Genomic DNA, 19602 nt, shown 5'->3' with positions numbered 1-19602 from the left:
TAACCGGAACTCTACCCACATCCCCATCCATCATCCCACCCATGAAGTATTCTTTGCCCATATATACAACCGACATCTCCCCCCGCAACCACATCCCCTCAGTTCGAGTCCAGCTTTTCCGACTGAATAAAGGTCCAAGCCTCTTCTGGCGTTTCAAAATAATGGTGTCGGTCCTGATAAGTGACCCACAGTCGCGCAGGCTGCAGCATGCCGAACCTGACTCTTTTTTTATGCAGCACCGCCTTGGCCCGGTTGAAGCCAGCTCTCCTCCTTGCCACCTCCACGCTCCAATCCTGGTAAACTCGGATCACCGCGTTCTCCCATCTACTCCGCACCTTCTTGGCCCATCTCAGCACACTTTCTTTGTCCGCAAAGCGATGGAACCTTGCCACTATCGCCCTTGGCGGCTCATCGGCCTTGGGTCTCCTCGCCAGGACCCGGTGGGCCCCTTCCAGCTCCAGGGGGCTCGGAGTGGCCTCCGCCCCCATCAACGAATGGAGCATCGTACTCATGTACGCCCCGGCATCAGCTCCCTCCACTCCTTCGGGAAGACCCAGAATCCGGAGGTTCTTCCTCCTCGACCTGTTCTTCAGGACCTCAATTCTCTCGGCCCACCTCCTGTGCACCGCCTCGTGCGCCTCCATTTTTACCGCTAGGCCCAGGATCTCGTCCTCGTTGGTATTCACTTTATCATTCACCTCGTGAAGCTCCACCGCCTGGGTCTTCTGGGTCTCCTTCAGCCCCTCGATCGCCAACAGCATTGGCGCCAGCACCTCCTTTTTCAGCTCCTCCACACATCGCATGAGGAACTCCTGCTGGTCTGGCCCCCACGCTGGTCGCTCTGCGCCCTCCACCATCTTGCTTTTTTTCCCCTCGTTTTGGTCTCTGCCCCAGGGCCTCTTTTCTCGTCGTTCCACCGCTGATCTCGGCCATAAATTGTAAGGGGGGACCTTACTGCACATTCCCACCCGGGATTAATTCAAAAAAGCTCCGTTGGGGCTCCTCTGGAGAGCCCGAAAGTCCGTTGACGCGGGAGCTGCCGAAACGTGCGGCGATGCCGGAAGTCCATCTAAACAGAGTTTGACAACTCGTCAGATAAGGCTGCATTCCCTCGGTACTGCACAGAAGTGTCAGCCCAAAGTAACACATGAAGTTTGGTTTTGGGGCTTGAATCCATAATCTTATGACTCAGAAGCAAGAATGCGATCAGCTGAGCAAAGTTCTGCACACATCCAATGTATTCCTTCCTTAGTGCAAAGGCTCTAGTATGCAATCCCAAGCACAACTATTGCCCATCTGAGGTCGTCGTACTTGGCACAGAATAAAAGTCAATCTGAGATAGTTCTGGTGAGTATGGCTCAGTACTAGCCTGGGCGGTGCCCTTACTCACTAAGTTTGCAGGTTTTTCTTGAACATCCCGAACGAGGTGGCTTTATTTCAAGAGATTGACAGAGTTGCCAAAAAGAAGAAAGGGAAATAAGACAATTTTCTCTGAAGCCACTTTTAACAACAAGCATGTTCCGTTAAAGAGTGCTGTCTGAAAACACACTCTAATTTCTTCAGACAACAGGCTTCAATAAAATAATACTCTAAAGGTAAAACTGAGTCCCATATCACCAAACACAGTGCCAGAGTGACAACCAAGATCTGGCCCACACACTGCTTCGCTGCTGATGGCAAGTCCAGTTAGAAATGAAATGAAGTAACTCCAGTAACACGCTGACCCTGTTGCTTTTACCTTTCAGATACCCTGCCCATGATACACCCTCCAGCAGGCACGTATCTATATTGGGGGTTAATTCTTTGTCTTCTCATCCTTGTGTTCAAACCTCTTGCCCCTTTCTATTGCTGGAACCTCCTTTATCCCTACAACTGCCCATGATGTCTGCAGTCCTCCAATGCTGACCTGTTGAGTATCCCTGATATTCATCTCTGCATGATTGGTGGCTGTGCCTTCAACTGCGTCGGCCTGGAGCTGTGGGATTCCCTTCCTAGACCTCTCTGCCTCTGTCTCCTCCCTCAACACCCTCCACAATGCCCACCGCTTTGATCAAGCTTTTGGTCACCCAGCCTAATATTGCCTTGTGGGTCAGGGTCAGATTTTGAGGCACTTGGAATCTTTTATTATAGTCAGGCTACTTTTAAAGGCAAGTCGTTGTTGTGAGTCCCAAGAATTGTTGTCACAGGCAGTGTGGGAGCGTATACTCATTAATCATGGGACCTATTTAACCTCTGCTTCGTCACTCACCATTTCCGGTTAGCTTTAGTTTTGGGCTTTTGCGGGTGTGAAGTCTCAAATTTGATTATTGGACCCTGCACCCTTAGGGCAGAACATTGTATATGCACTGTGAAAGTGCTCACCCCATCAAAGGTTAATCCAAATAGTTATACCCTGAACAGAACACGCCCTATAATGGCATTTCAAATAAACCTGATCAAACAGTTTATCAGCAGTAACCCTATACGTTGTGTTATCATTCACATTTTGTAATATTTCTCTCGCACAGGAAATTAACGCTGAGCCCAGCGAGTCATCAGATATTATCAGCGATAATAAACTGAATTCCTGTTAGTTCAAGCTGCTGTCTACTGTGACTTAAGTGAACAGTTGTAGCAGTCTCAGTGGGTTTGAAGGACATTATGACCCTTGGTGTTTATCCAACCTTTGCACCCAAGTTATAAAGCCTTGTTAGTTCAACGTATACATAGCTCATGAATTGATCTCACTGCAGCCCAAGATACCACAGTTTGCCTGTTTAGATCATTTAAAAAAACATTTTTATTAGAGTTTTAGCGGCACGGTAGCACAGTGGGTAGCACTGTTGCTTCACAGCTCCAGGGTGCCAGAATCAATTCCCGGATTGGGTCACTGTCTGTGCGGAGTCTGCACTTTCTCCCTGTGTCTGCGTGGATTTCCTCCCGTTGCTCTGGTTTCCTTCCACAGTCCAAAGATGTGCAGGTTAGGTGGATTGGCCATGCTAAATTGTCCTTGGTGTCCAAAAAGGTAGGTGGGTTACGGGGATAGGGTGGAGGCGTGGGCTTAAGAGGGGTGCTCTTTCCCAGGGCCGGTGCAGACTCAATGGGCCAAATGGCCTCCTTCTTAACTGTAAATTCTATGAGATAGGAAACAGAGGGTAGGTATAGATGGATATTTCTCACACTGGAGATGAGTTGAAAGTGGTTTTCCCCAGGGCTCAGTGTTGGGACCCTTGCTTTTTCTGATTTATATTAATTATTTACAAGTGGGTGTTGAGGGCAAAATCTCTAAATTTGCAGATGATACTAAGCTAGGGAGAATAGTGAATTGTGAGGATGACGCTGAGCGACCTCAGAGGGACATTGACAAGTTGGTCAAATGAGCAGACACCTGGCAGACGAACTTCGATACAGCAAAATGCATTTGGTAGAAGAAACAAGGGGAGACAATATAGGCTCAACTTTGAGAGGAGTACAGGATCGGGGGGACCCTGGGGTTCAAGTGCATTATTCTCTGAAGGTGGCCAGGCAAGTTGAAACAGTTGTTAAGAAGATTTATAGCATCCTTGGGTTTACAAATCGAAGCACAGAGAATAAAAGCAAGGAAGTGATGCTATACCTCGACAAATCATTGGTCAGACCACATTTGGAATATTGTGTTCAGTTCTGGGCACCTTATTTCAGGAAAGATGTTAAAGCCCTGGAGATACCAGGAATGAGGAATTTTAGATACATGGAAAGATTGGAGAAATTGGGCTTGTTCTCCTTGGAGCAGAGAAGATTAAGAGGTGACCTTATTGAGGTGTTCAAAATTCTGAACAATTTTGACAGGGTAAAGAATGATATTCTGTTTCCGCTAGTTGGTATATCAGTGACTAGGGGTCACAATTTCAAGATGGTCAACAAGAGAGCTAGCAGTGAGATGAGGAGAAACGTCTTTACTCCGAGTTGTTGGGGTTTGTAATTACAACACCCGAATAAGGGAACCCCGACGGGGACCACCTAAACGGGAAATTAGCATGGGGAGGTGGTCTACCTCTCAACCCACCCACCGACATAACCTCAGACTTTGTAAAGTTAATCTTACAACTGGAGAAGGTACTAATTCTATGTACCATTTCAATAATAGCGGGAACTGAAATGTCCGGCTTCGATACAAACAGCAGCACATCATCGGCATAAAGTGTGATCTTATGCTGCACCCCTCCACACACACACAGCGCAGCCCAAATATCAAAGGATCTTTTCTAATAGCCCCTGTTAGAGGCTCTATGGCCAATTCAAGCAGAAAGGGGGATAAGGGGCAGACCTGCCTCGTTCCTCTCTGAAAGCCAGAATTCTCAGATCTTTAACCGTTTGTGAGCACTGCTGCTCGTGGCCTTGATACAACACCTGAATCCACTTAAAATATTCCTCACCCAACCCAAGTCTCTGCAATGTACAAACCAAGTAGTTCCAGTCCACCTTGTCAAAAGCATCAAAAGCTTTCCCTGCATCCAGGGAGATCAGTATCCATCCAACTCCCGTTTTTGCAAAACATTGATCACATTCAGTAACCATCTGACATTTTTGCTAGAAATCCAACCTTTTGTGAACCCAGTCTAGTCCCCGCGAATGATCACCAGGAGAATGCCCTCTAAATGTCGTGCCAACACTTTAGACAACAATTTCAAATCAACATTCAGAAGTGAGATTGGCTTATTCGAAGCACATTCCTCCGGGATCTTGCCTGCCTTCAAAATCAGGGAAATATTTGCTTCCTGGAGCGTTGGTGGTAACAGACCTGCCTCAAATGAATGAGTGCATACAATTAATGGATCTATTAACATGTCCTTAAATTCCCTGTAAAATTCACACCCAAAACCATCCGGCCCAGGGGCCTTACCCGTTGGAGCACCCAGATGACCACAGCCACCTCTCTTTTAGAAATAGGAGCATTAAGGATCAATTGTTGATCCTTCAAAGCAGTAGGAAGCTCAAGGGAAGAAAAGAAGTATTACACGCGTGTCAAAAATCTCCAGACTGGCCCGACTTGTACAGTCAGTATAAAAATCCCTAAATGCCTATTAACGTCTTTGGTTTTAATTAGTGTGCCACCCCTAGAATCACACCAGGATAGTCCTAGAATCAGCCCTCTTATTCAAAAAAACTTAAGTATTTACTCGGCTTGTTCCCGAATTGATACAATTCTTGCTTCACAAACTTTGGACTCCTTGCAGCCTGCTGGGTCAGCAGGGAATCAAAAGCCAACTGAGTTGCGTTAACCTCCCTCAACAACTGCCACTTAGGATTCCTTCTATACTCTTCCTCCACTTCAGCCAATCTAGCCTTCAACTGGCGCTGGCTTTCTAGCATACTACACCTTTTGTTAACTGGAAAAAATTAGCCAACTCCTTAGCATAAGCCTTGCGGGTCTCCCACAAAATGGAGAATGTCACATATGAAAGGGAATTGGTTGAGCAAAAAAACTCGAACTCCTTTTTATAAAACGTAATAAAGGATTGATCTCTGAGCAGAGATGCGTCGAAAGGTCGTGATCTAGATCCGGGGCAGGGGGGCTCCTCATCCTGACGCCAATGCTCTTGCCTGTAGGGAGGGGCATTTCTGGTTACTGGGAACTTATCCATCAAGGAATTCAAATGGCAATTAAATTCCCAGTCTGCAAAAGGATTGGGCTAGACCAGCACTGCAAAGTCCATGAAGACATTAGTCACAAACTCTGGGGAGTGATTTGATTTGGAGGGCCATACACATTCATTATCAAGATAAATGCTCTGTATTCAAGTCCCTTAATAATCACATTTCTATCCCCCCCCCCCCCCCCCCGCCCCATATCCTTCACACAATTTTCCATCTTGAAAGGAACATTTTTGTTGACCAAAATTGCTATTCCCCTACTACTGATCACAAACAAGATGAAGAGGAACAGCCCCGCCCATTCCTGCTTTAACTTTGAGTGCTCCTTGTCATCCAAATGAGAATGAGTCTCCTGTAACAAGGCTATTGTAGTGATATGCATGAACAAGTGTATGTGTAAATATGTATAGCCTCCGACCAGTCGGTGTCAGGCAAGTAGTAGCACGTGACACTGTAGCCTTGGGGTGGGAGGGGGGAGGAGTCTTGAGGAGAAACCATCGTGGTCAGTCGGGTTTGTATTAGTTCCAGTTTTATATCATTAGTTTCCTACCCACAATTTATTACCCTGTAATACAAATAACTAATCTTGAACTAGATGTTCTTTAGTATGCCGACTCAGTAATTGTCTCTGTACAAGAACATAACAGCTATGTCCACTTTCTCTTTCTTAAGAAAAGACAGGTTTTTTTTCCTTTTGATAGGATGATGAATTCCCCATACATTCCAGGAACATAGTTTAAAATTAGCTACCGCTGTTGCACAGACCACCAGAAGAAAAATAGGATAAGATTTTCACGCCACATTCGGGCGTGCACCAAAAAAAACCTTCCCCATCTCAAGTTACACCTGAGGCACCATAATGTTCTTATGACGTTCTTATCTCGAATAAGAGACCTGTCTACCATTACAGGATTCAGTCAATATATAACAAACCCCAACGCAACAAAAATACAAAAGATTCACGACCACAATAGTTCTAAGGGTACATTCCTCAACACAAGTGAGGACTTGTAAGGCTAACCCTATGGCTATACTATCATTACCATCAGGAGACATACTCCTCGACAGAGGAAAAGAAAAAAGTCAACCAGGAATGGGAGCCAAATGTCGCTCCCATATTTTGGACCTATCCATGAAGATCTAAACCTTCCACTCACCTGGAATTCGCGCCACTCAATTGTATCATGATTAAAGAGAGGATGCCAAACAACCAGTATTGCCATCACAAAGATACGGATAAGAAGAGAAAACAATGGATAATTAACACGACAAATAAAAGTCTCAGAGATTCTTAAGGATAAGGCATTCAGTATAGTGCTCAAATGTTAACAAACACCTCCCGACAAACCAAATACATGAAAATATTAGATCTGACAAAAAATAATATAACGGGGGACAGACCAAATTTCAGCGAGCTGCAGATTGTCAGTCCAAGCCTTCCCTTCTATGGACTTTACTAAGACCAAGGCAGTGGCCGGATTGTTAAAAGACTTATTTTTAATAAATGCAGAGTACCCAATAATTCTTTTTCCAATTAAGGGGCAATTTAGTGTGGCCAATCCACCTAACCTGCAATGTTCGATGTGATCCAATTCTTGAAAGTGCATAATGAATAACGCCCATGAATTGTAGAACCCCCTCCATCCTTCCCCCAGTTCAAATTTGACCTTTTCAAGCGTCAAGAATTCCAACAGGTCCCCCCCACCATGCCAGGGCACAGGGTGGAGAGGTTGATCTCCACCCTAACAGGATCCGCCTTCGGGCGATTAACGAGGCGAAGGCTACAACATCTGCCTCCGCGCCCGTTTCCAACCCTGGCTGGTCCGACACCCCGAGTATGGCTTCCCGAGGGCCCGGGTCCAGTTTCACGTGCACCACTTTAGAGATTACCCTAAAAACCTCCTTCCACTAATCACTAGAGCCTTCAATCTTGACCCCCTACCCAAACCCTCTTCCAGTCTGACCCATTGGGAGTCAACCCCTCTGACCCAGCTACGTACCTTCTCCACATTCGCCGCCCAGTAATAATAGCTACCCGGATTGTGAAAAGACTTAACGTAGTTGTCTGATACCATCCTCCAGGTCGCAGGATGAAGCAGGGCATAATTTACTCCAGCTGCCTTGAACAGTTTTCTAACTTAATCGAAGCCTCTATGCTTCAGCTGTGTCCCTGTCAAGAAGTGGTTAGCACAGTTGCTTCACAGCACCAGGGACCCGGGTTTGATTCCCGCTTGGGTCACTGTCTGCGGAGTCTGCACGTTCTCCCCGTGTCTGCGTGGGTTTCCTCCGAGTGCTCCGGTTTCCTCCCACAAGTCCTGAAAGATGTGCTTGTTAGGTGAATTGGACATTCTGAATTCTCCCTCAGTGTACCCGAACAGGCGCTGGAGTGTGGCGACTGGGGATTTTCACAGTAACTTCATTGCAGTGTTATGTAAGCCTACTTGTGACACTAATAAAGATTATTATAATTTCTGGAAAAAGAAGATTCCCGCCTCCCCATGGAGCCAGGTCCTGCCAAGCCTCACCGCCTCTCGAACCGTCTGTCAATCTTTGAAATTATGAAAGTGAATGATTACAGGCCTGGGATGTTGATTGTCCCTAGGCCCCAAAGACCGGATACAGTGCAGCCTTTCCAACTTGAAACACCTAGCCTTCACATCCAGCTTAAGGAAAAATGGTAGCCAGCTCTCAAAAAACTTAAAAGGTGTCTTACCCTCCACACCTTCTGGCAGACTGACAACCCGGACATCTTTCTCCTGCCTCGGTTCTCCAAATCTTCTAGGATTTCTGAAATACGACACAGCTTAGTTTCATTGAGCCTTTTATTAGTCTCCTGCTGCTCAGTCTCATGAGCAGTAAGATTCTGTGTCAACAAGCCAACTTTGTCATCAAGTACTCTGATATTGGTGATAATGTTTATGATCATCATTTTCAGTGCCTCTGCAAGCGCCAGGTAGAGAGACCGTTCGAAGATCAGGTCACCATATTGCCAAGGCTGCCCCACTCCCTTCGCATCCGACTTTTAGCGCCAGATTTCTTAGAATTCATCAACACTTTTCCCCAAATACTCATCCAAAATCTTTCTAGGGACATACTACGAAGTTCTTTAGTAGATGTACGAGGCAAGTTTTTTACGCAGAGGGTAGTGGGTGCCTGGAACTCACTACCGGAGGAGGTAGTGGAAGCAGGGACGATAGGGACATTTAAGGAGCATCTTGACAAATATATGAATAGGATGGGAATAGAAGGATACGGACCCAGGAAGTGTAGAAGATTGTAGTTTAGTCGGGCAGTATGGTCGGCACGGGCTTGGAGGGCCGAAGGGCCTGTTCCTGTGCTGTACATTTCTTTGTTCTTTGTTTGTTCTTATTAACTCCTGGATTAGGCAAGCATGTGCCTCACAAACGGGGTAAAGAAGGATTACAAAAAGAGTAATGGAAAAGCTACTATTCCAGCACCCAAATCACCATATTTTGTTCATTTTTACATCTACTCCCTTTTTTTTCTCCTGAAGTGTTCTATCTTCTTTGTTACTGTGGTGGATAGTTCAGTAAAGCCAAATGTGTATTTTTAAGAGTTATTTTCACATCCTCAGGACAACCCAAAGTAACTTTGCAGCCAGTGAAGTACGTTTTGAAGTGAAAACGTGGTTGTAATGTAGAAGATACCTATATTTCTGCACACAGCAAGCTCTCACATACGTCCGTGTGTTAAATGATTGGTTAAACTGATCTCTGGATGTTGGTTGAGAGATAATATTGTCCAGGACACTGGGGCTGATTCCCCGGCTCCTCTTTAATGTAGTATCTTCTATGACTGCTTTGAGGGCAATGGTGGGTGGAATTTTCCATCTGTACAGTGCTGGATGAGGCGTGCTGCTCAGCCGATTTCTCACAGCAGATAATCCAGCACTTAGTGTAGAAGAAATCTGCAGGCGTGACCCACACTGTCACACTTGCGGGAGCCAGGAATCCCAAGATCGGGGCGCCGGTTTTAAAGGGCGCTCCGATCTCCGATAGAAAAAACAGGCATCCTCACAGATGGGCAAGGGAAACAATTCCCCCCCCCCCCCCCCTTCCCATTGAAGCTCCCCAGATCAGACCCCCTAGGCATGGCACCCTGGCCATGACCCTCTCCTCTTGGGGGCTAAACTTGCCTGTGCTTCCCAGCGGGTTCCCTCTGCCTGGTTACGTAATAAAAATCTTGTAACAGCGAGGGCGGGGGATATATGGCGACAGAGTCTTTTAATTTGATTACAACTTACTGAAATGAGGTCCCCACCCTTTCTCAGCCGGTACCTCATTATGTTATTGGGGTGGGGGGTTGGTGTGGAGAAACCGAAAACAAGATTCTCTTTTTTAAATCTGGTGATATTTTGAGCCCACGTCGCCATTTGGACTTACAGCGAACTCGGTCGCAAAATCACACCGGTGTCTCTAACGGTGCAACCCTGCTTCAATACTGCATTGAGAAGTCGGCAAAGATTTTGTGCTTGAGTCTCAGAGTTGACCCGAAATCTTCAAAAGGGAGAAATCATCTAACAGGCGGCACGGTAGCACAGTGGTTACACTGTTGCTTCACAGCGCCAGGGACCCAGCTTCGATTCCCTGCTTGGACCACTGTCTGTGGGAGTCTGCCCGTTCTCCCCATGTCTGCATGGGTTTCCTCCGGGTGCTCCGGTTTCCTCACACAGTCAAAAGATGTGCGGGTTAGGTGGATTGGTCATGCTAAATTGCCCTGTAGCTTCCAAATGTTAGGTGGGGTTGCTGGGTTACGGGGATAGGGTGGAGGTATGGGCTTAGGTAGGGTGCTCTTTCAGGGGCCGGCGTAGATTCGGTGGGCCGAATGGCCTCCTACTGCACTGTAAATTCTGTGATTCAACGAATTTGTTAACAAGGCACTTATCATGGCTAAGACAGTCCAACTAAGCCCACATCTGTAACATAAAAACTAAACTGGGTGACAATTGTGGGTGCAAGCAATCTCTGCCAGTGCAAGGAACTGCCATCTAATTTGAGGCTAATATTAAATGGATTGATTTTTGTTGGTGTGAGCTGTTTTGCAGTCTGTGTTTCCCTAAATATATGAGATGTGGTCATCTAGTTCAAGGCTACACACCAGTCTCAATCTAAAAAGACACTAAATATGGTGACTGGGGTTGAAGGACTAGAGTTCTCAATTATAACCCCATGAGTTCATATTTAACCAGTTATTTAAACAGCTGAGGCTTCTCTTGAAATATTTTTTTCTTTTGCACTTCAAGCTAAACTGTCAGGATAGTCTTTTCCTCACCCCTCCTCACTAACGTTGCTCAATCTAAAGATATAGGATAAGTGGAGTAAGTCGCTAAGAGTGGGATTGAACTAAACGTTCAAAGAGAAAATATTGCCACAGTCTTTATATATCTTCTTATTTTGGTGCCACATATTAAGAGCTGAGGCCCCTGAATTGTGGGAAGAAAAGGTGAAGCAAGAGAATAAACCCAGGGAGTGAACTAGGGTAGTTGGGGGAGTGGGTTGTTGCTGGAAAAGCGAGAGAAATGGGGTTTAATGAAATTGGGCATGGCTCCTATCCTGGTGTATAACCAATGGTGTGCAGCCAGCAAGCATCTGAATCGCGAGGCCCAAGTCCAACCTAATATTATGTGGGTGAGCTTTCGGCATCTAGGTGCATGCATTTGGTAACTGGATTAACAGCCACTAGTCTCGCCTGCAGCATGCTCTTCTTGCTAATATTTATTTATTTACAAACCAACTTGGGCAGACAGGTACCGTTTGTAACATGGTAGCTTTGCCAGTCACAATCTCTCGGATGTTTTTCGTGTGTCTCTAAAGAAAGCACAGGGCCAGCAGACAAAGCTGGGGGAGAGGGACCGAAAACTAGCCTTTAAACTTTCCTTTGGTATATAATGGGAAAACAAATGTTCCCTTTCTCTGGCATTGAGGCTTAATCCAATTGGATGTTTTAAAGTAACATTATTAGGAGTGGCATAGTGGTTAGCACTGCTGCCTCACAACGTCAGGGACCCGGGTTCAATTCCTGCCTCGGGTGACTGTATGGAGTTTACACTTTATCACCGTGTCTGCGTGGGTTTTCTCCGGGTGTTCCGGTTTCCTCCCACATGCCAAAGCTGTGCAGGTTAGGTGAATTGGCCATGTTAAATTGCCCCTTAGAATCCAGGAATGTGTAGGTTAGATTAAGGGGTTATAGGAAGTGGGTATTCAGAAGGTTGGTGCAGACCTGATGGGATGAATGGCTTCCTTCTGCACTGTAGGGCTTCTATGATCCCATGATCATGTTTGCTCAAGCCTGAATTTGGGTGAATGGTTGGAACACGTTAATGACCACTGTCAGCATAAGGATGTCCTCTCTGCACTTCAATGGCAATGCCTTTGCTTTGACTGTTTTCTGTGCAGTGAGAGTAAATCCAGAATACTGTTAGTTATGAGTCAGCCAGTGCACGCCAAATACTGGAAACATGTGGGAACCAGGCCAATGGTGTGAAGAGGTCTCCAGGTTGGTCCTGGATGTCTGAATCCGCCTTGTAATCCAATCCATCAGGCACTTCTGGATCAGGATAAAATTATGTTACAAGATAGCCTCAAAATGGCAGTGTTTGTTTTGGGTATTGCTGAGATGGCCTGCACTTATTGTCCATCCAGCAGTTGTCCTCCAGATTGGCTTGGCTTTTTGAGGTTTAGTTAAGCGTCAACGAATTGGTATGGGATTGGAAGCATCCATTTCACTTCGGACCCTTGTGCCTGAGAGCACAAGTTTTGTTGATTTGGGCTGAATTCAAATTAAGGTCTAAGCTGGCAAAGTAACCTTTCACCTTGTAATCTGCCTCTTTTTCACTCTGCAGTCACCAGAGAACCTTTGTGCTTGAAGTCATGGGCAGGCATTGTGGGTGAGTTACAGATTCTTATGACATTCAAACTCTTATAAAACTAAATTAACAACAAATAAAGTTTGTTATGTTGTATTCATTTTAAAAGAAAGGGAAGACCTTGCAAGAGCGCAACCAGAGAGCCAAAAATGGCATCATTGTATGTTTGTGCTGTCACATATTTGGAATTTATGGTATGGTCCCAGGCACTTTGCCACTGCAGCAGTGCCTTGAACTTCAGAATGGCGGCACATCCGTGTGCCAATGAAGCTGGAGACAATTCTCCTGGTCATTAAGCTAAGGAAGACAGAAAGGCTGTCTGCACAGAACATGTACAGTCATGATCTCATTGAATGGTGGAGTAGACTCAATGGGCCGAATGGCCTACTCCTCCTATGCCTTATGGTGTTATCTGTATTCACTTTGCAATGCAAAAAACAAAAACGCAGTTGTTCATTTCTGGAGAGATAGAATAGAAAAGCAGAGAAGTTATTTTAAAATTCTACCACACTTGCTGTGCTGTATATTACAGAAAGCTATACAGGCACTGGGGAAAATGCAAAACAGATGTACAAGAATGATACCGGAATAGAGAGGTCGCAGTTATCAGGAAAGATTGAACAAATTGTGGCTCATTTTTCTAAAACCGAGGAAGGCTGAGGTGTGACCTGATCGAGGTCTTTAAAATTGCAGGATTTACAAGAATGGGATGAGAGACTTCGGTTATGAGGATAGATTGGAGAGGTTGGGACTGTCCTCCTTGGAGAGAAGGAGACTGAGAGATTTGATAGAGATGTTCAAAATCATGAGGGGGCTGGACAGAGTAGACAGGGAGAAACTGTTCCCGTTCATAAAGAGCAAGGGAGCACAGATTTAAAGTGATTTGCAAAAGAAGCAAATGTGATGTGAAAAAAAACGTTTAACACAGCTAGTGGTTGGGGTCAGGAATGCACTGCTTGGAAGTGTGGTGGAGACAGATTCAGTGGAGGCATTCAAGAGGGCATTAGATGATTATTTGAAAAGAAACAATGTACAAGGGTACAGGGAAAAGGCAGGAGAATGGCACTAAGTCATAATGCTCATTTGGAAAGCCAGGGCAAACACAATGGCCTCCTTCTGCACCATAAGAATGCTGTGATTACGAAGGGGTTTGTTAGAGTAGATGTAGAGAAAATGTTTTTACATATGTCAAGAGTATAAAAGTAGGGCCTAAAAATATAAAGGTAGTCACTAACGCATCCAATAAAGGACTCATGAGAAACGTCTTGTACCCAGAGAGTGGTTACTAGGTGGAATTCGATGCCATGTAGAATAGTTGAGATGGGGTTCTTTAGGCGGTGGCAACCGTTCTTAGACTTTCTGGCAGAACGATAGACATTGGTCAATGGCAGCAGCAGCTCGGGGGGGTTTATTTTATTTTTGTTTATGTTATTTACACTGGAGGGTCTGAGGGGGTGTATACACACATCTTTGGACTATGTGAGGCAGAGATGCATTTACGGGGAGGTTTGTATGGAACATATTATGTCGTCGACCAGTTGGGCTGAATGACCTGTTTATGTGCTGTAATATATAATCACAGATAGCTCACTCAACAGCAGAGATTTGCCTGTTACTCGTTGGCCATGTAACCAAGCTGGTTGTGTTGTTTATGCAGATATCTGGCTCTGGTGTCTGCATTGGCCTCTGGAGCGGACTGGCTCTTCATACCAGAGGCCCCTCCAGAAGATGGCTGGGAGGATTTCATGTGCAAGAGACTTGGAGAAGTAAGGATTGTGGTGCCACTTTGACGTTGGGAAATCTCTGAACGTGACAGGCGATTTCTTCCATTCCCAGCTCCGACCATCAGTTGGCTCAATAAGAGAGGCAGCAACATGCCCTGACCAGTTTACAGTTTGCAACAAATGGCTCCGGACTCCAATATATTAATTTTGTAAATATGAACTATTCTTGGGGGATGGGCGCCAGTGTCAAGGCTGGCATTTGTTATTTATCTTTAATTGCCAGTCGTTTGATCATTGCGGAGGGCAGTTAAAAGCCAACCACTTTGTTGACAGACTGCTCGGCTAGCCTCCCATAGCTTTTCTTACCTAAAAGACATTAGTGAACTAATTGGTGTTTATGACAATCGATGGCTTCATGTCAAATATTAATCTCAGATATTTGAATACAGATTTGAATTTACATCTTTTGCAATAATTGTTCAGGCCTTTAGGCCACTAATCCAGGACCATAACCAGCGAGCTTCAACACCTTATTTGCTTTGAAGTTCAAGTTGTTGCTCCCATCCCCTCTGTCCCCAGTTTCATTGCTCCATTTTCTATTTACGAGATCATCCACAGGATCTAGTTGCAGGCCCCTGTAACCAGAAGACAAAAGTGACCTACCCCAGCACAGAATCTTGGCTGATACCCCAGTGCAGTACTGAGGGGAGTGCTGCACTCCCAAATTGCTGTCTTTCACATGAGAGATTAAATCAAGACCCTGCTTGCCTTCTCAGGTGGGTTCAAAGGATTCCATGCAACAATTCAAAGACCAGACGAGTTCTGCTCAGAGTATTTATTGACTATAGGGCCTTAGGAAGAGTCGGCCTGGGGCGCCACGGTGGTGCAGTGTTTAGCACTGCTGCCTCACGGCGCCATGGACTCGGGTTTGATCCCGACCCCGGGTCACTGGTGTGTGGAGTTTAGGTCTCACCTGCACAACCCAAAGATGTGCAGGGTAAGTGGATTGGCCACGCTAAATTGCCCTTTAATTGGAAAAAAATGGGTATTCTAAATTTTTTTTAAAACAAGAAAAAAGGAAGAGCATACTTTTCAGTCCTTCGAACCTGCTCCGCCATTTTATAAGGTCATGGCTGATCTAATTGAATAAATTCAATGACCCACCCTCCACCGCTTTCTGGGGAAGAGAATTCCACATACTAACTATAAGAGTAAGTCTCTTTATTTTTTAATTGTCTGTCTCCGAGAAAGTAACGGGCATCTAGTTAGTTACTTTCCCAGACGCAGTAAGGAAGGCTTTCCAACCAGGCCCTAAGCCCTGGAATTCCCTCCCTAAATCTCTCCACCTCTACCTCGTTCTCCTTTTAAGATACTCCTTGGAACCCACCTCTGTAACAAAAATTTTGATTACCTGTCCTAATATTCCCTTATGTGGTTTGGTGCCAGAATTTCTCTGCTAATGCTCCTGAAATGCACCTTGGAGTATTTTGCCATATTAAAGGTGCTATGTAAGTGCACGTTTGGAGAGGGAATACAGAGGGAAGACTATGTTATCAATGGAGCCTAGGATTGGGAGATCCTCAATAGACCAGAGTCAGGAGAGCAGAGGGTGTGCCCTGAGATGTAGGGCTGAAGGAGGATACAGAGGGTCCTTCCCATCCTGCTTGTGGTGACTAATTGAAATCCCTAACCCTGAAGAATTAGCGAGACATTTGATATTGCTTTTGTGCTATGTCATGCAAGGAGTGCAATACAGGTGGAAAGACATCAGCTTCCACTGTTCACAGTAGATTACACAAGGAGCATCCATCAGTAGCTTGGTGAAGGAAAATCTTCTTATCCTTGTAAAGCAGCTTCAGCAAAAGAGATTTCCATTTTACTGACTCATATTCAGCCACTTGCAGAAACGTTGGTCGGCCGGATTTTAGCTGCTCTGAGACTTTGGTCAGTTTTTACAAACATTAGGTATTCCATTAGATGAAATGCACTGACACTCTGAAAAGGATATGACTACCCAACAACAACCCTCCAGTTGGATGCAGTACACCCAACAAAGAAAGACTTACATTAATATAGCATCTTCATGACTTTGGGATTTCCCAAAAAATCTTTCCAGCCAACCAATTGCTCTTTGGAATGCAGTCACTTGTTGGAATGTAGGAAACCAGGAACCCATTTGTACCCAGTAGGGTCCCACAAACAACAATGACCAAATATTTGGTGTTAGTTATATTAGTTGAGAGATAAATGTTGGCCAGGACACTGGAGAGCACTCCTTTACTCTTTTTTAGAAGTAGTTCAGTGGGATCTTCTCCATCTATCTGAGAGAGTAGACAGGGCTGTAAGACCTCACCTCTGACAGTGCAACCCAATTCTCAGAATTGCACTGTCGGAGCATCAACGTGGTTTTAGTGCTCACGTCCCTAGAATGGGACTGAAACTCACGACTTTGAGTCGGAGGTGAAAGTGCAGCCCATTTAACCATGGCTGACCCTGCTGGTATCAAAGCCACACTAACTGAACTTGCACATCCTTTCTCCAGAGTCGCAGCAGAGGCTCCAGGCTGAACATCATCATCCTTGCAGAGGGGGCAATTGATTGGCAGGGAAATCCTATCAGCTCTAACTATGTTAAAGAGGTAAGTATGAAATTATCAGCATGTGAGTCCGACAGGGAGAGTTGCATTGACGTGGTATGAGATATGTCTGCTCCCAGGATGTGTTCCTGTGTGTGCTTGTCATTTTAATTACTGGACCGCAAAACAAAGACCAGAGTCGAACTGTTTAAGACATGAGGCAAGTAATTTTTTGCATAAATCAGACAAAATGAAGAAGCCTAGGTTCAGGTGCTAATCAAATTATTGATTCAGTGAAGAACAGCGTAAAACCTCTGACTATTTAGCTTCCGGCTCATGACTATTTAATATGTCGATTCCAGTCTCTGGCTAATTTCTATTTAAATCCCAGGTCAAGGGTATTTTAGATGTAGATTCCAATCAGAGGTCGATTTTTAATTGTCTGAATGTATGTGAATGTGCATCCTAAGTGGGAGGGGCTTTTTCTGCTCTCCATATTTCACCACATCAGATTGTTAAACTGGAGGAAGCTCACATGGAACATCCATCACATTACTTGAAGTACAGTACAGCAAAATGCTGTGTCATGATCCGATCGTGTTGCGAATGCATCTGGCACGGCACACTCTGGAAGTGACTAGGGACATTTCAGCTGGTCTCTGGTGCAGATTATTGCTAGGATTTCGCCGTGTGGTGGGGGGGGGGGGAAGAAACCAACGCCCGTCTCTCTCTCTGACACATCACAGTTTACATAAGACAATTTCTGGGCAAAGGTGAGAGTCTCTTCCCATTCACATATTGGGTCTGAGATTTACACTTTGCACTGGAACCTCGCTCACAAGCGTGTGCAACTAACCTGCTCTGACTCAGAGCGGCTGGTGAGTTTTTATTTCTTATCTTTCAAAACAGCACACAGTTCATATTAAAAATACCTTCAGTACCTTCAGTGGCAATAGGTTCTCTCCTTGGGTTTTGTGTAACAAAATTACAAACCTGTTCTCAAGATGATACGCAAAGGAGATCTCTTCTTCTTTGTCATCATAGATTATCATAGAATTTACAGTGCAGAAGGTCTTGTGTGTTAACTGAATTTCAATGAGTCAGAGTTGCACTAAATGCCTCTCTCTATTTCCTTAATTCTTGTCTCTTTGGTTCCTTCCTCCCTCACTGTTTTTTTTTCTCCTAGCTTGTTTCTAAGCGCCTCGGATTTGACACCCGGGTCACTGTCTTGGGACATGTCCAGCGAGGAGGGACACCTTCTGCCTTTGATCGAATTCTGGTAAGCGCACGTGTTTACTCTGGGCCTTTGTGAATGGCACCTCACCATGGAGCTCCCCTAACTGCTCAGTGAGTACTCCGGCCATGCAATCAGGAGGTTCCCAGCTCCATTCCCAGCCTTTACTGTGTTAGATCATTCGAGACGGGTTCAAAAAGTGGGGGGGGCGGGGGGGAAACAACAACCTGGAACTATGATCTGGTTGCTAACTGCTGTTGGCAAGTGCGAATGGCGGCCGAGGACAGGATTAGATGTAGCGAAGCTGCCCCTGGTTGTTGATTATCTTGTTCACGTTCATGGTTGAGGCTCACACATTAAAAATGGGTGCTTGTCAGAGCCACTCTTGGAACTGTATCTGTACACCACCTCAGTATTTTAAGCAGAGAGGGAAGAGAAAACTGGTGAACGGTAGAGAAAGAGTGGCATGGAAGCTCGCCTTGTTTATGGCACTACTGCTTTGGAGTATGACAGAGTGAAATGAAATGAAAATCGCTTATTGTCACAAGTAGGCTTCAAATGAAGTTACTGTGAAAAGCCCCGAGTCGCCACATTCCGGCGCCTGTTCGGGGAGGCTGGTACAGGAATTGAACCGTGCTGCTGGCTTGCCTTGGTCTGCTTTCAAAGCCAGCGATTTAGCCCAGTGTGCTAAGCCAGCCCTTGGTATGAGTGGTATGGCACATCTGAAGGCAGGCGGCACAATGCTTTCAACCTATTGTCAGCTGCACTCAGTCAGTAACGCTCTCCTGTCTCAAGACAGAAGGCCATGGGTGAAAGTCACTCCTGGATATAATCAACGCCTGCACTGTTATAGGAGTGCTGCACTGTTGTAGGAGTGCTGCACTGTTGAATGTGCTGTTCTCAAGATAAGACACTGAACCGATGCCCCGTCCCTTGACACTGTTCTGAAGAAGAGCCAAGGGAGTTCTCTCGACACGCCTGGCCAATATTTATCCCTCCACCCAAATCCCCAGAACAGATTATTCATCCTTATGCTGCTATTAATTTGTTGCAATGTTTGCCAACCCAGCAACAGTGCCTGCATGTAAAATTCCATTGACTGGAATGTGCTCTAGGAGGTCTCAAGTGTGACAAGTGCTATGTAAAAACCCAGTTTCTTTTTGTTTCTTTGATCATTGGAATAACATAATAGAAAACACCTATGATATGTTTCAAAATGCTTTGCAACCAATGTAGTACTTTTGAAGTGTAATCACTGCTGTAATGTAGGAAATGCAGCAACTAAAGTGTGCACGGCAACTCCCACAAGCACCAATGTGATAATGACCAGGTGATTAGTTGTAGTGATGTTGGCTGATTATTGTATATTGGCCAGAAGGCACACCCACTTGCCCCAGAGTTAGATTTGAACCCACCACCTTCTGACCCTGGGACAAGTGAGCTACCCACTGAATGTACAGCTGACAGGGCGGCACGGTGGCACAGTGGTTAGCACTGCTGCCTCGCAGTGCCAAAGACCCTTGTTCAATTCAGGTTTTGGGTAACTCTGTGGAGTTGGCACAATCTCCCC

General features: G+C 45.4%; 1 protein-coding gene across 1 annotated transcript in view; it reads left to right on the top strand.

Annotated features, from left to right (window-relative positions):
• LOC140395356 (ATP-dependent 6-phosphofructokinase, liver type-like) overlaps nucleotides 1–19602 on the top strand; it is a 98176-nt gene that overhangs the window by 40997 nt on the left and 37577 nt on the right. The window contains exons 6-9 of the mRNA XM_072483008.1: nucleotides 12476–12520; nucleotides 14157–14265; nucleotides 16766–16861; nucleotides 17985–18077. Coding sequence (XP_072339109.1) covers nucleotides 12476–12520; nucleotides 14157–14265; nucleotides 16766–16861; nucleotides 17985–18077 — 343 coding nt within the window. The remainder of the gene's footprint in view (nucleotides 1–12475; nucleotides 12521–14156; nucleotides 14266–16765; nucleotides 16862–17984; nucleotides 18078–19602) is intronic.

Source organism: Scyliorhinus torazame, chromosome 2 (genome assembly GCF_047496885.1).
Source record: "Scyliorhinus torazame isolate Kashiwa2021f chromosome 2, sScyTor2.1, whole genome shotgun sequence".
Classification (NCBI taxonomy): domain Eukaryota; kingdom Metazoa; phylum Chordata; class Chondrichthyes; order Carcharhiniformes; family Scyliorhinidae; genus Scyliorhinus; species Scyliorhinus torazame.
This window is presented reverse-complemented; position numbering and strand designations above follow the sequence as displayed.